Source organism: Cygnus olor, chromosome 7 (assembly GCF_009769625.2).
Source record: "Cygnus olor isolate bCygOlo1 chromosome 7, bCygOlo1.pri.v2, whole genome shotgun sequence".
In the NCBI taxonomy this organism is placed as follows: Eukaryota; Metazoa; Chordata; class Aves; order Anseriformes; family Anatidae; genus Cygnus; species Cygnus olor.
Genome location: NC_049175.1, coordinates 28,396,483 through 28,414,635, shown reverse-complemented (window position 1 = coordinate 28,414,635; position 18,153 = coordinate 28,396,483). Strand labels below are relative to the sequence as shown.

General features: G+C 35.5%; 1 protein-coding gene across 6 annotated transcripts in view; it reads right to left on the bottom strand.

Annotated features, from left to right (window-relative positions):
• Nucleotides 1-18,153, bottom strand: part of VTI1A (vesicle transport through interaction with t-SNAREs 1A) — a 271,587-nt gene that overhangs the window by 181,593 nt on the left and 71,841 nt on the right. For 2 of the 6 annotated variants that reach the window (XM_040564132.1, XM_040564135.1), the window contains one exon: nt 14,983-15,122. The exons of the other annotated variants lie outside the window; for them this stretch is intronic. In XM_040564132.1, the coding sequence (XP_040420066.1) occupies nt 14,998-15,122 (125 nt within the window). In that variant the 3' untranslated portion in view covers nt 14,983-14,997. Of the gene's footprint in view, nt 1-14,982; nt 15,123-18,153 lie in introns of those variants that run through there. 6 annotated transcript variants of the gene reach the window in all.

The window sequence follows — 18,153 nt, the reverse complement described above, 5'->3', positions numbered from 1 at the left end:
AAATGTACAGATCAAAGACATTTTGAATGTTGTTATAAAAGCAGCAGAGTTGTGATACTTCACAATTCAAGAACATGATTTAAAAAAAAAGAAAAGTAAAAAGCGAGGACTTTTTCTGAGTTAAATTTTCCGTCAAACTTTAAAACCAAGAGTCTTCTGAAAAGGAAGCTTAGGCAGTCATAAGTTTACCTTCCAGTATTCACTTACATTTCTCCCTGTTTACAAAACTGGCAAGCTTCAGGGTAAACAGGGAAAATTGATGCTTGTGGCCCTCTAATGTTGAAGATGGACTAACCTCCAAGGAAGAACATAAAACAAATATTGATTTTTATTATTTTTTTTAATACTAAAACATCTTTGCTTCTGTGTTTGGTAGTTCACAGAGGATACCTTTAACCTTGCCTCTAGTGCCATATATGCAATATACTTCTAATCAGTACATATATAGACAACAAATGTTATCTCTGGAAGGTGGCTTGGGGAACATTGTGAAAAGAGTACATGAAGTGATGAACATGGAGTAATTCATCACAGATCTTTATTTTGTTACTTCACATTACCTCCCTGAAACACATTCATTAGCTGATTATGAAATAATCAGTGATAAAAATAGTCTTGTTCTTAAAAAAAAAAAAAAGAAACACAATGGAAAAAGAGCGCCAGAGAACCATGAAACAAATGGGTTTTTCTTGGTTGTTTAACAATAAAACTTCCAAAGCAAAAATACTCTAAGCACTGCCAGCTTTTTATTTATGTCCAAAACTGAGTCACTACATTGAAACCATTCCTTCAAGATGGTGGCCTCGAAGTTACAGACCCTCCTTAAATGACTTTAAAGCACTTTCAATAAGAACATTACAAGTCTGCTGTCAAAGAGAGCCTTAACATACAAGTCCTTCCGGCAATGTTCTAGATTTGTTTTTTATTAAATAACAATGGGAGGATGTTTACAAGCATATATAATTTTCATTAGGCACACTCATCCCCAAATACAGCACACATATGATGCAAACTTCAAATAACTTCAGTAGCAGTTGTAGCCCAGAAGTAAAAACTTGCCAAAAATCTCTGCTTATTTGCCTAACACATCTTTCTAGAAATTGTATTTACTGTCATCTATGGTCTTATACTAAGCTGAATTTAAGTATTAACTGAAGGGCCTGCTTAAACGAACACAACAATAAAACCACGTTAGACAAAGCTCAGTTCCTTGACCTCCTACTTTACTACAGAAGAGATAATGTTATGTAACGCTCTTAAAATTGCCAAGACAAAAATGTATGTTCCATCTATCGATATTTACAAATTGAGCACACCTTATTTTTAGAACATACAAGATATTTTAGCCATCATGACCCAATTTTATTGTAAAATACTAGTTTACTAGCAAATAACACTGTTGTTTTTGTACTGCTAAGTGACATGCCGTGCAATGAGTAAAAACCAGCATACATTGACCACTAAGAATTGTTTTTCAAACACCACCACCTCAATAGAAACAAACATTGGTGTGAAAAAGGTAACACCAATGAAGGTAAAAGCAAAGTAATAAAAGGGCAAGTTGAAACTCCAGTCACTTTCTTCTTAGCCTTCAATATGAGATTTTAAACAAGGAATTAGTGATTTCACTATGAGAATTAGCTGGAGGAAAAAGATGCATCATTTGATTGGTGGTCTGCTAGATAGATTTCCTTCAGTAACTTTTCAAAAAACATTTGTTTCTGATTAAGTGTAATTACAGCATAAGAGTTGTTAACAGTGCCTTAGGAAGAAAAAAAAACACAGCTCAACAATCCCATCTGAACATTCTAATTAGCTAAAATAAAGTAATAAGGTTGCTCTCCCTTACAATTTATTTCCATGTAAATGTCTTTAAATCTGCTTGGAACTTACTACTCCCTCCAAAATATAATAAATAATAAAAATATATAAAAAATGGATATAGTTGGATAATGCAGACGGCTGACTGCTACGATCTCTTTGTGCTAAAGTTGGCTATTAACTTGCCCTCTACATGCAGGCTAAACAGGGAACCTGCAAAGACTGGCAGGAAACAAAGGTGAGATTAGAAAGGAGCATCTTTCAGATCTCTCTAAACATGCGGTGTTACAGTTTGTAACCTAAAACAGGGTGACATCAGAACTCCATTATCCAAGTGAAAAATTAAGATCTTCACAGTCCCTCCCACAGACACTAGATTTTTTTCCTGGAATATCCCCAAACAGCAGTGTTAACAAGCAGGGACACACTTGATGTCTCCTGGAAGGAGCAAGTAATTCCCTTTCTGTCCCTAAGACATGTAGCACACGAGTTGCCTGTGTGGATCTGTGTAGCTATAAATACATTTATCTAGAAGAAATAGTCAAACAGTCTTTCTAAGAGCAGTGTCTGATTGGTTAGTGGAAAATTGATACAGTGGAGTGAAGAATAACTGATAAAGAGATAATCCAGTGTGGCAATGTAGTTCTGCAGCACTGTAGCTCCAGCCTTCATTGGGTGGTGAGTGTAGGGTGATGGAAGAAAAGGATGGGCTTCTGTTGTTTGCATTTGAAGTATGAGGGAGGCATGGTGTGAGCAAACTTCAGATGTGAAGAACAAAAGACCAGTTTTCCTCTATACCATCTTTAACTATATGATGAAGCCTAAAGCTGAAACACTGCACTATTACGTTTTTACAGCTGATGGTCAGTTTTTCTGCCTTTTCCCCTACACAGCAGAGATGCAATACCTGCATGCATTAATTCAGTGCATGTATAGCTTTATTTTCAGAGAGAGGGTCAATCACCTATGTTCTAACCTGACCTTAATTCACTATAATTTCCCAGACTGTTACAATATATAATGCTCATTATTGGCATAGCCAAACATTTCCCGAACAGGGCTGTACTTAACTTATATTTAAAATTACTGCTGCAAGATTAAACATAGACACATCTTTTCATTTTATATAAATGAATAATTTGGACAGACAAATAGTACCTAAGCTGGTGGTTGATCAGAGTGTGCCAGTTACAGGAGCACTTAAGTGCCCATTGGCACAGCAAGACTCAAAGACCCGGTAGGTTTCAAAGAAACACTTTTTTTTTTCCTTCTAGAACTCTTTGCTTTCTAGTAAAGCTGCAACCACAATGTTCTCTCTCTTAATGCCACCATAAAAAATCAAAACACTTTAAAACAAATTGATGTCCTCTTTAATATAGTCATCACATCATCACAGTACCCTTGCACCCTGCTTGGTGACAACCAGGGGGATGCATACCACACGTCTCTCTCTTGCTTGCTCTCTCTCTCTCTCTCTCTTTAAGGCATTGAAGCGGGCAACAAAGAAGGAGAGAAAGACTGGGAGAGACACTCAATTGAGTTATTGGCACCTTTGATTGACAAGATCTAATCAGCTTATCTCCACACTAATAAAGTTGATGGCCTGTGGAGCTGCTGTATGTCCTGCTTCAAGTGAACTTTCAGTAGCCAAAGCCTCAAGGGCCAGGGCTAAGACTGAGCTTATCTAAACTGACTTAAATCAATTCCTAATGGGCTATTTCAATTTGATCAATTTGAAAGGATGGAAACCTGTAACCACTTGACTCAATTGTCTTGATTCATGCTGGCATCACTGGAGATTTGGTCAGAGCCACAAACTATTTATCTACAGTGAAACAATGGAGTACAACCGATACACTTCTGATGTAATTTGACCCTCCTTTAGGTACTGCTCAGTCTGTTCCCAATCAAGTGTTTTACAGAGCTACTCCTGTACATGCACTCAGTAAAACATTTTAAACTATGCTACTCCAAAATAAGTGGGGTGAATACTACCTGCAAAACTCCCTATGCCTTAAATAGGGACTGAATTACTTTTCAGCTCTTGAACAATTTCATTTGTTCTCTAAACTAACCAAGTCCTCTATGTGTTTTGAGGGACTGCCTGTCCAGCCAAAGGTACGACAGATTTGAGTGCTCGGATAGATTTCATTAACTATGAGCAGAATTAAACAATTCACTTCTGAAGTGAATTTTCAACTCCAGAATAACATGTCAAGGAAACATGTGGCTACACATATTGCATTATACTGTAATATATGTGAAAAAGGCTTGCTGCTTCTCTCATAGTAAATCATTGCTTTTAAGAATGTAAAAGATTTCACTACATTGAAGTGCACCTCCATAAATTAATTTCTGAATTAAGAACTCTGATTTTCATATAAACGAAGTAATATCTCTTGGAAAACATGACAATCCTATAAACAGAAAATCAACTTAAGAAGCGGAACTGTATGCTTATATGTACTTCACAGATTTGCCAAAGCATGAACAGTGAAAGCAGGTGTCAGTAAAGTATTTTTCAGTCAATACCACACATTAACACCTTAGAAATGTCTTGTGTTTAATAGAGGTAATTTAAGCACTTTCTAAAGGAAGAGTTTTTTGGTATTAATACCAGATTACAAAAAAAACCCTGAGCAATATTTTCATTCAGATTGCAGTTTTCAAGCTGTAATTGCTTTATAAAAAAATCCACTCTAGTGTTATCACTCAATATCATCTTCACTGCTGTACATCTGAAGATAATTTTGCAATAAAACTTAATTGATAGAGCTTATTTTTCACTAATCTCCTAATACAGAAAAATGAAAAACTACTAACAGTACGTATTATAAGCTATGACCCTCACAGTGCAGCATATTTCTAGTTTATCAAACTAAAGTAGATCCATTTTATGGCATCAAATATTTTATATACTTTAATAATGTAGAGACTTTTTCCCAAAATAGGAAGTAAATGGAAAATTCCCTTAATAAAGCAAAATATAGGGAGTAGAAGTAATTCACAAAGAGGCTAAGCAGAACATCTCATCTCAACATTACTAGCTTGTGCCCCACTGACCATTAGTGCAAAAACTCAACACATTTCAATTATGGAAATCAGTGACTACATTGTCAGTAAAATATACTGAGAATTTAAATTCAGTGATTTTATAGTTTGTTTAAACTGAACTCCTTCTTACATACTGTGTACCCTGGATTCTCAGCAAGACTTTTAAAAAATTAAAACATTGTGGATATTATTCTTCCTTCTCTTTTGAGTATGTTAGATCTACTATCAGTCTTAAGAGCTTCTCATTAGCTAAGTAAACAGTTCTAGCAATTACAAAGGATATTACAAGGCCAAATGATGCATTAGATGTTCATAGCAAACAGGTGCAAGACAACCATTAATGTACCATGAGAACTGACACCATCACTGTCTTCCGAAATTTGGGATTCAGCCACTGTTGCAGTCAGTACTCCCAAACAGATTAGATAATGGTTGAAAAATTAGCGGTTTGTAGAGACAAGGAGCCATATTTGGCTCACAGTTTGTCACATTGCCTCAGACTTCATTCCCAGTCCTACTACTACTAAAACTCTGATGGACAATTTGGCACTTTGAATATCCAGGTGCTGCTCTGCAGTCAGTGTGGTCTGAAATGAGACAATCCTAACCTGTAAGACTGACACAATCTCTCTACTCCTGCATTGTGACAATGAACTTTCCACCCTCCCCAAATTTGCCACCTTCTTCCATCACTTCTGTTTCAGTCTCTTGTAGTAGGATCCCACATTCTCTGGTTACTCAAAGATGACTCAAAACATCAAAGAGAGAAGCAAGAAAACTGTTTGTACTATTCAGGGTGATGTGTAGACTTGTGCAGGAAATGACAACGGATAGATACTGCCTTACCTGGCCACTCAGGACTTCTTCTGTAAGACAAATGCTGCTGCATAAGCACCACAAACATCCTTCCATAGCTGTACCAGCATCAATTCCCGAGACTCAGAGATTAATCTAGCTTGGTGCTACATTTTTTTTTCCTTTTCTTTTTCTCTTCATTTAACCTCATTATGCTTTGGTCTTCCTATCTACAAAATGAATACAATACCATTGACCCCATATCTCAGGAGGATAACAGGGATGCACAAAGTTCCAGGAGCTCAAGGTATTAAAGGGCAAAACTGTATTGCCAAACTGGCAAAAAACTGCAGCCACTTCAGTTTGAAAAAATTATACTATTGCCTTATTTTTGCATTTGAATACCTCTCATGCTGTCATTTAATGAAGGAAAAGTTTTTTAAACATAGCAATCAGTTTGCCAAGATCACTGCAGATGTATCAGACAGAATTAATGACTGTAAAAGGCTGACAGACTCGTGCTTTGTCTTCTGTGAATGAAAACACTACTCTCCAGACCACATAAAAATCAGCCTCCGCCTTTTTTGGCAGTCAGATCATAACAAGGCCAAAGTAATATTAAATCATTTATGAGGTTTTTAAGTTTAAATATCAAAGTGATATATATGCAGAAGAACTGTTATGACATTTGAATTTCTGCAATAGGCATTTTTTAGACATTTCAAACTATGTAAAACCTGACATTTCAGCGTTTATATACAAGACCTGCTATGATACAAAATAACACCTCTCCGCCTATACTTTGTCATTTAAAACTTTTTTCTTTTTTATATAGTCAGATAACTATACTTCAGCTTGCTCCAGAGTAGATTCTTGCCTAGAAACCTGTCATCCTTATGCAAATAGGAAAAATCTACTGTATATTAATTATGATTTTTACAGTGATCACTTTCAGTTTCCTCGTTTCCAGTAGTCAGTCTTTCATCCCCCTTATTATTCATGTAGAAATGTTCTTTTGGCAGCTAAAATATAGTACTTTTATGCAATGTTTTGATGAAGCACACCAGAGAAAATGAAATGAAATGAACTGGACTACCCCAAAAATGAAAACAACGAAGGTGATAACAATACTGTTCAGGGTATTATTTTCATGAGATATGGGAAACAACATGTACTGCTCATCAATTATTCCATAATGTACAATGCCTGTCTCCCCAACCTTCTAACAGCCGGGATTGAAATGTTTTGACATGATGATCTCTAGGTGGAAATACTGAAGGCGCTAAAATATAGATATAAATACGTGATAATGAAGAACAAAATGTGTACCATTTTCTTGCAGTCATAGTTTGCAAATTAACAAGCTGCTATTGATTTTTCTTTGAGGTCAATAACAGCATTTATTGATCTGAGAAGTTAATACTCACTGAGGTCAATATTATATCTCAGGGGTCAACAAATCTGGATACTGACTTCTATTTCCTGTCCGTACATAAATATTACATAGGCAAAATGGGCACATTTAATCTTTGGAGATATGGAAGTACTGTACTTGACATGATACAAAAATCCAAAACCATAAAAAGTTAGGGATAGAGCCATTTTCTTATAGTTTTCGACACTCTACACCATATAATAATCTATAAGTACGGGCTTCATGAAATTTATCTTCAATTCTGAATTTAATGTCTCCAAAGTTTGCAATGCATATCACTGAATTTGTGGTGCTATTTCTCAGCACCAAAAATAAGTCTTATTTATAGGCTGCCAAATATCAACTGGAGATTAACACGGTTTATCAAATTAACATAAAGTTCATTATAAAAGAAGTACCTATATACAGTTCTGGACTTCCTAGTTCTTCTTCTGTCCCATTTTTTACATCATGATTTCCAGCAAAAACAAGAGAAATACTTCTACTGCCTTTAATGGATCAGGCCATTGTCATTTTTCTTCTGATTTTTCTCTGTAACTCAAGCCTTCGCAAGTCTGAAGGAAAACCAGAAGCATGCCATTTGTCTCCTGGCAATTTACAAATTCATTACAATTCAATAAAATGAATACTCATCAGCGACCAAAACATGTCCATGTTCCCCTACAAAATGGTGCAAGTGTATTATGCAAAGCATTGCAGAAGAATAAAAGGGCTTGTTTGTTACGAAGGTTCCAAGTTTTTAAAATATTTTAAGAAATATGTGATTATGCACTTAACTATGTATCTACGAGGAAAATGAAGTAAAAGAGTAAGAACTGCTCTTTACAAGCATACCAAAATACATATTTGATTTAATTGAGAAGTGAAAATGTGTATTTAAATAACTGCACTTAATCTTATTTTGAAACAGTAGTAAATTTATTTTTGTAACGAAACACTTCCTTGGTTTGCACAGTGATTAAAACATGCCTTTTCCACCAAGAAAAACCTTTCAAACTAATTTTTTTTTCATTTTAGAGGTGGTCAGGAGGATATGCCATACCTGCATGTTTGTCTTCAGATCCTGAAGGGATTATTATTTTTACTGAATTAAGTTTCATCCTGTCCCATTTTTATATGAAAATAAAACAGTAGACTTGTTTTATAACAATTAATCTGCTTCTTCAGTCTAAACTACAGTCTAAGAAAGTAACATTTTCTCTGCATCAGCTGGGTAAATTGAAATGTAAAATAATTAAGCCAATGACTTTCCTGCAGAATAAACTGGAATGACAAAATTAGGGAAAGTGTTAAAATTAACATTATTGTAAATAATTATGGTAAATACTTAATCCTGTACATGATACTGTGACATATCATACAGATTACATTGATGCTAGAATTTTTATTGTGGAGAATATTTTAATATGTATACAATAAAAACTTTTCACTTAACTCATTCGCATTTGGGCAAGACTGGTTCACCATTTTAAATTCATTTAAGAAAATATCATAGATTCTGGACTGGGTATAAAATTTATCCTCCCTGTAAAATTAAAATCAGTTCAATTTTTAAAAGAAAAATAATTAATACATATTTAACGTGGTATCTACATTTCATACTTAACACTTCTCCACTTAATATTATTTTTACTACTGAAAAATACAGTAGTCCCCATTACTAAAATGACAAAAGTAATTATATACGGAGTAAAGCAAATATAATCTGTCATTTGGATGAAATTTCTAGAGATGGCATTCCAGCCAATTGTTGTAGCAGTAAGTGCCTAAGACATTCAACACATGGAAATCTTACAAAACTCAATTATAAGAATCAGATTAATATTTTCCAATACTTGGAATCAAAACAAAAGTTATTGCATCTATGTGGATAACGAAAACAGTAAAGACTAAGACATCCCCTTCATCTAACCATTTTGCATATTTGAAGTACACTAAACACTTGTCTGTCTAGATTATAGAAGAGAGCTAAACAGGAACTAAACCCCCAAATACACGAACACTCTCCAAAGTCTTCACATTTATAGTCACAGAGGCCATGAAATATGGAAAAGCTCATCACAGAAGAGACCAGCCAAGCAGATGTAAGAGATTACCTTTGCACCAAGGTTTATCTTTGCAAGATACACAATCTAAACTATGTGATTTATTTCACAAAAATGCAAACCATAACGTTTAGCTACTTGTGATACCTGTATTCAGACATCATTGCACTGAGCTTGACCTCAGTGCAAGCTCATGGAAACATATTTTTGCAAACCTTTTTGCTAACATACTGACAAAATGGACAACCTCTCTTCCCCAGTATGCACATCAATGCATGCATGCACACATACCTGGAATTCAATACAGAAATATTTATGCTCTGCCAATAACTGCCACTGGACATGTTTACAATCATGAGTGTTTATTACAATTGTGGTGGCTAGGCCAAGAGTATAAAATTTCATATAAAATTTAACATTTACATTTTTGAGCTAGTGAAATAATATGAGTTAAATATTAACAAATTGCAGAAAAACAACAACAAAATGATAAACAGCTGATACTGAAAATTAGGAGCAATGGAAGAGTTGGCAAAATATGGAACACAAACATGACAGAATCAGTAGAAGGAGCCCCGCTAATTTAAATGAGTTGGTATGAAGAAGGCAAGGCATCACTGTTGTGCCAAGAAAAGATGCAAAGAAGAGAAGAGAGATGCATGTAAGTGGCCTAGGACAGACTGAAATAAAATTAATTGCAAAATTGTAGTTTTCAAAGATGTGGAAAATGGTTTTGTGGTTCTGGTTCCTTAGAACACTTGGTAGCAAATAACTAGCAATACCATCTCAAAACAAGGCTATAACAACTCAAAATTGTATGTGTTAGTCCAGAAAGAAGACTGCAGATCAGCAGTTGAACTCACTCTGACGTGAAGTGAAGATGGACAGGAAAGCATCTCCTACACCGAACTCAAGTCCTTCTACAAGAATGGTATTAATTTCAGTTTTACAGTATACATAATTTACTTACATAGTACTCAAGGAAATTTCACATTAAAGGCTACTAGGCCTAAATGAGTCTTACTGTTTAAAAGTGAGATAGCACTAACAAGATCCAACTGAAGAGATCCAAATAGAGACTTGGATGGCATTATACTTGTACAAATCAGAGGTCATGTCCTCAGCTGTAACACATTACACTAACAAACATCTCCAGTACTTCACCAAACTTGCATGTTTGCACATGCAACATTTTGATAATATATTTACTCTATAAGTACCAGTAATTATAGCAAAAAAAATATATATTTTAAAAGCATGGTAGTAAAATCATTAGTATAAAATACTATGACATGATTTAAACTAGATGAAGAAAGTATCTAGATGAGTCACTCTTCCATCTTTCTATACTTGGGTGAGAATGATGTTTTTCAACCATTTGTGTTAATGTCTCGCTTCAGGACAGAGTTTTGGGCTTTTCTCCCCCCTTACTTCTACCAAAAGAAAAAAGGCTTTTGTGTAACTATAATTCTTCAGTCCTAAGTTGTAAAAGGGCAAAATGCTGCACTTGAAAGATGATCTACCATGAGAACTCTTTGATATTGACTTTACCTAGAAAAGCATGTTCAATACAAATAATTTTTTAATGTTAAACTTTGTTCTCTAGTGCAATTGGAGGAAAACACTGTTATCCTGACAGGAAGTAGAGGTAGAAGGCTTCAAACAAGAAATATATAAGAAACAAAAACAACTAAGGTGTATTTTATTTTTTCAAGTCTAAGCTCATCAACTTTTCTTCTTGATGCAAGTTGTATATAAAGTCTTTGCCCAACAAGACCTCATGCTGTGCAAAATCATCGGTGCCCATGTAGTGAAAAATCTATTAAAAACTACTGAAAGTCATGTTGTTTACTTAGGCATCCGAAATGATAACTCAAAGTCTACTTTTCTATGAAATATGCAGCTTATGTTCTATGGAGAATTAAATCACCAAACGAAGCCATTCATTTAGTGATTTAATTACAATCTGTAGTTGTAATTCTGTCCACTTGTGCTCTTTAAAAGGTTGTGACAGACAGACTGTCATTGCCAAGCCAGCATCACTTGGAATCAATTCATTTCATTGGGTAAAATTTCTAAAGAAACTTGTATTGTATAAGATGGAAGAAGAGGAGAAATCAGGTAAAAGCATAAAGTATCTAGGGACAATATATCAGGATTTTAATTCCATCCATTAACAGTTAACTATATTAATTCTATCCATTAAAAGCTAACTATCCTAACTATTGCTAGCTAGCAATTTGTAACTATCTAAAACTTTTTGGTCAGCTTCTCTACAATTTATTTTTCTCAGGGAATATGAAACCTGACCAAGAATGCTTCTCAGACCAACACAAGCTGAACATCTTGTCATAGGAAAAATTAATTTTTTTTTGTCCACCTATCAAACAGGTTGTCTGGAATTATAAGACAACGTATGTTAGAAACAATCCTGACATCTCTCAGCGACACCTAAGAACTGTGGCTGAGAATGTTGTACAAATGAGGAAGGAGATTATATATTTGGAAGAAAGACAAACTTGAGACTTTTTTCATTATCTCTTTGCCACACCAAGGTAGAGGGAAAGTTTACTCAGACAATTAGAAACGACAGCTACTGTTAATTCATCTTTATATTGTTCACCTTCTCTTCTTGCTTTTGCCTTAGCTGCTGATGAACTGAGGCAAGAACATATACTTCCTGCGACAAGTGACATTCATCTTAACAGGTTCCTATTCCAGACAATAAAATAAATCCAGGAAAGGCTAAAGGTGAATGTTAAATGAACATTTGAAAACCTGAAGCTTGAGCATCAATTACACTACTCAACATTTTAAGTAAGTACTAGCATTTTAGGACTGGACAACAAATTCTGAAATGTGACCAGAGGGGGAAACCTCCCTGTAGCTAAATTATTTCAAAAGTGAAAGATGCAGGTAGTATAACTTTAGACCACTTGAAACCTTCAAGTTTTTATTAGGACACAAGTCTACAAAAGCTTTGCTATGAACTTCAGAGTAAGGTACAATGAATATCTCCATCAATGAACACCATCCTGTACCAGTAAATAAATTCAAGAAAGAGGGTCAGCACTAAAGATGACATTGAAACACTGTTTTCAGTGATACAGTAAGAGGTTATTTCCTGTAGAACAATCTGCACGGTAGGGATGGTCCAATACAGTGCTTGTAAAATAATGTTTTAAAAGCTACTTTCTGAGTTCAGATAGTTATAATTCAGATGTTAATATTATTCACAGGTGTTACACGACAAGCACAAGGTATTTGTAAATATATATACATATTTCAACTTGTATGACTATTTGTCTGAAATGCATACGGGAAGAACTTAAGCACAAAATTTCTAGTATCTGAAACAGTGTTTCCATCATGCTGGCATGGAATAGAATTCACAATCTGAAAATTATGTTTCCATTATATATAATAAAGTCTCTTTAAGAAGATATTGTAGTGTTTTGCTCATCCAAATATCAGTATTAAACAACCTTAATTCTTCTGGATTCCTGCTCCTAACAAGACTGAAATTGAGTTTTCCTGTGATATGAAGCACAATAATGAATTACTGAGCAATAGCGAACATTAAACTGTGACTTCTCCAAGGACAACAGACAAAATGGCCAAATTTGGATCATTCCTACCTATCATACCTTAGCAAATCTGAACTACTGAACAGATATGACATTCCTTATTTGCTGCATTAATGGTATAATCCCAAACCTATGGAAGTGAAAAGATAAGCATCCATTTTCTTGGAATTCAAGTCAAAAGGTGCTGAGTATCCAAAAGATAAGCTTTTAACAGAAGTAATCTTACAATACTGCATAGAATGCAAGAAAGTCTACAAAATAAGTTATCTTTTTCACCTGAAAAAAGGATTTGGAAAAGTCCTCTTTCCCCAAGGTTTTAAAGTATTTTAGTACTCTGAAGTAGTTAGCAGATGATATTTCAACTAGTGAAAATTCAGTGTTTCCTTACTTTGTGGTACCACTGTTTTGACCTGCACCATTTTTACATGGCTAAGAAAACAAAGCATACAATCTGAGCAATACCAACACCAGTGAACTCCTACTACAGGCTTTATCATGGGCAGAGTCCCATTAGGAGATCCCATGCAAAGAAAGTGGAATTGAAAGGTTGGCCCATGGGCATACTCCAAACAAATCCAGTGTTTTATCTGTCATTTATTTCTGCCTTAAAATGCCTGATAACAGAACTGGATAACAGTAAGCATTTTACATATGTACAAATATATGCATATACTCAAACAACCTATACCCATATCTCAGACAAACATGAAATTACTGATACTTCAGAACACATTTTCAGATATCCTGCATTTGAAACAACGTACACAAAAACAGAGAACAGTCTTTGAAAACCTCTAGGCAAGGTAGTAGTTTTTTACTGGGTGAACTTTTCATGACCACAAACACACAACACCCATACTGCTGCTGAATCAAATCTTCAACAAGCAACGCAAAGCTAAGGAAAATGGGGATTGTGCCAGAATTTGCATAAACATGCAGGAATCTGGAAAAGGCAAAATATTAAAGATGAAATTGGAGATAGAGCTAGTAAGGTCAGAGCTGGGAATGCTGGAGGGAAGGAGGATGGGACTGCCAGGAGAGAGGTGGCGGCAGCATTTGATGCCAATTTGGTGACTAGACAAGCAACAAACCAGCAAGCAAGCAATATTCAAACTGAACTTGTAAAAAACACTTCACTAGTGTAACAACTGCGTTGTAAACCACTAAGAAATGGAAACAGTATTTTGGTGTCTCCATAACCTCCTGATGCTGCTTCCGCTTGTTACAAGGCAGTACTTCTCTACCCTAATACGTTTCCCTCCACTACCACGCATCCGGGACACTCCTGAGGCCTGACATCCTCAGAAACAGAAATCTGTCTGCATATTTCTTCCTCCTCCTCACTTTAAAGCCTGGACTTCGAAGAAGGGCAGAGGGCTTAGGGATGTAGGAATGCAATATGCCACTTCAAAATGAATTTCTGAAACAATAAACAGATTTTAATAGAAATCAGCCAGCAAAGAAAAAAAATTATATATGAAACATGAAATACCATTGCTAGCAGAAGAAACAGGGATCATGAAACAGTTCTCTCTGATGGTGACTGGAAACTGCATAAAAACTCATTTCACTGCAGAAACTTTGGATTAAGATTTCAGTAGAAAGATGTTCTGGCATATCAAAGAAACACCTGAGAAGGAGATATTGGTATATGCTCCAGAACTCAGAAGCCCTCTTTCTCTAATGAAAGGTTTTACATACAGTATTCACATATACACGTATGAATAATTCATTAGAGATGAAATAGGCAGATATTAAGTGTAAATATCTGGGACAGGAATAGACTTTTTTATTTAAAGCAAGGGGCACTAGAAGCAAGGTCCTGATTTTCAAAACTTGTTCCATTTCCATACTTTTAGTTATTTGCAGCTCAAATGTAATTGGAATATGCATGCACCTGAAGACAGAACATGGATATGAAGGTCTAGTGATGTTAAACTAACACAAATTACTAAGTATACAATATTACAACACAAAAGAAGCAGTACCCTTCACACTAGTTTAATATAGCCCTACATGCATAAATATTAGGGTTTGTTTTTTGTTAAATTAACATTGGACGCTAGAGCCATTTAATTTTTTTTCTAAGCTGAGCAAACACTTTTTAGTTTGGATCATGGCAACGCTTAATTTACTCTATTGTCTGTCTGTAAAGCAAGCCCCTAGCTTTGCAGCTGTAATGGAATGGAATCAGGTTAGTGGATATACTTAATTCAATTTTTAAGGTTTCACATACTTTAAATCAGCTCTGGTGCACATCTCATTTGTGATCCCTGAACAGCACCCCATGACATATGGGGGAAGAAAGTCCTTCATGGCAGGAACTTGAAGTTTGGGTTGTACGATCAATAAAACGAGTCAGGAATCCCAACCTGTCACGTGCTGCTGAGGACAGTGTGCAAGTACATTAAGTTCTGCTAGTCACATCTGGCAAGACATTTACTGAAGTGGTATTAAAATAGTTCCTTATTCATGCTAATGTCTTTGAACCTTGAGGATTTCATAAAAACTTCTAACACTTTTTCACTGATCCCTTAAGTGTGCTTTCTCTCAGTTCTGCATCCAGATAAGACAATAATTACAATTTCATAAAGAAGGAAACACACTTCTTTGTCTAGTGAAACTCTCATTTGCTTTCCACATCCAGAAGGGTGCCCATACTTTCAGGGAAGGTCTGACCATCTGCCTGTCAGCTAGGCTGCCACTACATTACATTATATATTTATGGTTCACTCCACAAAGGGAGATTCATTACAACAGGTGAAAGCCACTGAAATTTGCTTGGATCTCTTAGCACTGAGAATTATTCATGTCATATATGGGTGGTTCTGTCAATTGCTCAGATATATTTCTCCTTTAACTGCTCCAGAATTGCACATTTCTCTGATTTCCAAACAGTAAGAAGGATTGGAAAAATATTTTAAACAACCTCTAGTCAAGACTCAGAAGGATTTTCTGTAAATAGAAGAATAGAGTTTTTCTCTTCTAATTTCTTTGCTTTAAAACACCTTGTTTACACATTAGGAAAGGGAAGAAAAACAGAAGCCAAGACTAAATTTTAAGATTCAGTGCAAAGAATAAATATATTATGCACAAACTACAAACTCTTCTGGTAGCTCAGACATCAAATAGATAGAGACACACCATAATATCTAGTAATCATCATTACTAAATGCAAGTTCAACACGTGTTTTCAGATTACGTGTACTGAGAGTTGTAGAAATATCTAAGGTTCATGAAGAAAAAAAAGTACCTCAAACACCTGTAACGTGGTTTTGCCATGAATGCCTGTGCAGCATTCAATGGTTGCGTCTCTTTCATTGTCATGAAATGAGTTGAAGTCTCTATATAAATATTTTTTCCCCCTAGAAAGTATCTGGCTGTTGAGAATAACTTATAGAAAGCAATTGAAATGCAGATTACCACAGTCTCCCACAACAAGGTATCTTCTTTTTCTTGTTCTAGTGGTTTACAATTGCACACTAATTTTTATCTCTGCAGATTAATTAAATGGAGAATTTTAAACTATTTCTCATTTAAAATAGTCCTGTCTATAGCAAACATGTAAGACTTGACAAAGAAAGGGATACCTTACTATGTTACACTCTGCAGGGAAAATAAGGAAGCTCTAGAATTCGTTTTGATGTTGTGAAAATCTGTGCATGGGGAAACAAATTAAAATATCTCCCCCTCTAAACTGGGAAGAATTTTGTGATTAATTAGGAATAATTCAAAGGACTGTCCTTTAGATCGAAACCAGCAAACTTCATGCATTTTGAAAATCATTCTCATGTATGGAGGCTATATGGTCAGACTAAGTGATCTGAAATTAAGAACACAGGGCTTTAGCTCTAGCCCAGCAGACACAGAGAATGAGCCTGGGAAGTCTGTTAACACGTTGCATTTCATCACCTATAAACTAAATAATACCGTACATTTGAGTCCAGATGTGAAGTTTATGGAACGCTGAGAAATACGGAGAGAAGGAATCACTCAAATCACAGTTAAAAAATGAAAACATGATACACACAGGCATAGGGTGGTAATTCAAGTACTACGTCACAGTGACTGCTGCAAAATGATGATTAGCCATTTTAGCTCTTAATACCACAAGTAGTGAGTGGTGTTGGAAGCAAGCTGTAAACTTGTTTGTTTGCTACCTACCATCAAAGCTGAACAATAACAATAGAAAAATAACAGTGAGAATTTTTTTTAAAACAATATTTGGATTAAAAGCATGCAGATGAGTGCACTCCACAGTGTTTTAAGCCTTTATTAATACTTGCCCTACTCGGTAGAAACAACAGGCACCTTCAAGATTCAAACAGCCAGTGGTTTTCCTTATATGTCCTGAGCTGTCCCTCATGGGTGTTTGTGCTGTACAACTCAATCATTTAAAATCCAAATGCTCTTCTGAACTTGTCTACCAAATCAGCTACTCAAATGCCTGTTACATTTGCAGCATACCCCTGAGAGCATTTAGGATAATGTTCTCTTTACAGCAGGCCTTGAGTACTATGGAACTGGTTAACATATACTAAAATTCACTTCGTCATTCAGAAGGTTTAGACATAGATTTAAGCATCCTCGATAACAACAAGTGATAGCCAACAACCTATGAAAACCTGACGGTCAGTGCGGATTGTGTCTTAGAGATGGTGACATAAGTGGCATCGAGTTCAGACTCCACTGAAGCCTATGCAACAATGGCACTGCTTAAAGAAGGAATTCAGACCTTCCAACAGATCTCAGCTTGTATGAACAACTGCACGTAAGATGAAAGGGCTTATCAATTTAGAGATGCAAAAAGCAAAAAAGCTTCCAATTTCTCATGGTAAGTTTCAGGAATGGTAATGCAAAATTGCATTAAATTAGTTACGTGATGTCAGATTAATCTTAGATGATCACAGGGGCAGGTTAAAATAGTATATGAATTTTTGCTGATGAAGGTAATAAGAAAGCCCCAAATTTGATTCATTCCAGAGGTGAAAATGATCCAGCTTCATTACAATAAGCAGCATACAGATCCATAATTATGAAAAGACATCATATAAATAAAGTAGAATACATATTTAAGGGTTGTCACCTTTGCATCCTCATCTTCAAAGAATCACAGAATGGCTGAGGTGGGAAGAGACCTCTTGAGATCATCTAGTCCAACCCCCTGTTCAGTGCTTGAACACACTCACTATAAAAAAGTGTTTTCTTGTGTTTGGATGGCATTTCACAGGTTTTAATTTGCTCCCCTTGCCATTGGTGAGAAGAGTGGCTTCCTCTTCTTCATTCCCTCCCATCAACTATTTCTACACATTAAGATCTCCCTGAGCCTTCTCTTCTCCAGGCTGAACAAACTCAGCTTTCTCAGCCTTTCCTCACATGGAAGACGCTCCAGTCCTTCAATTTTATTTTGCCGGAC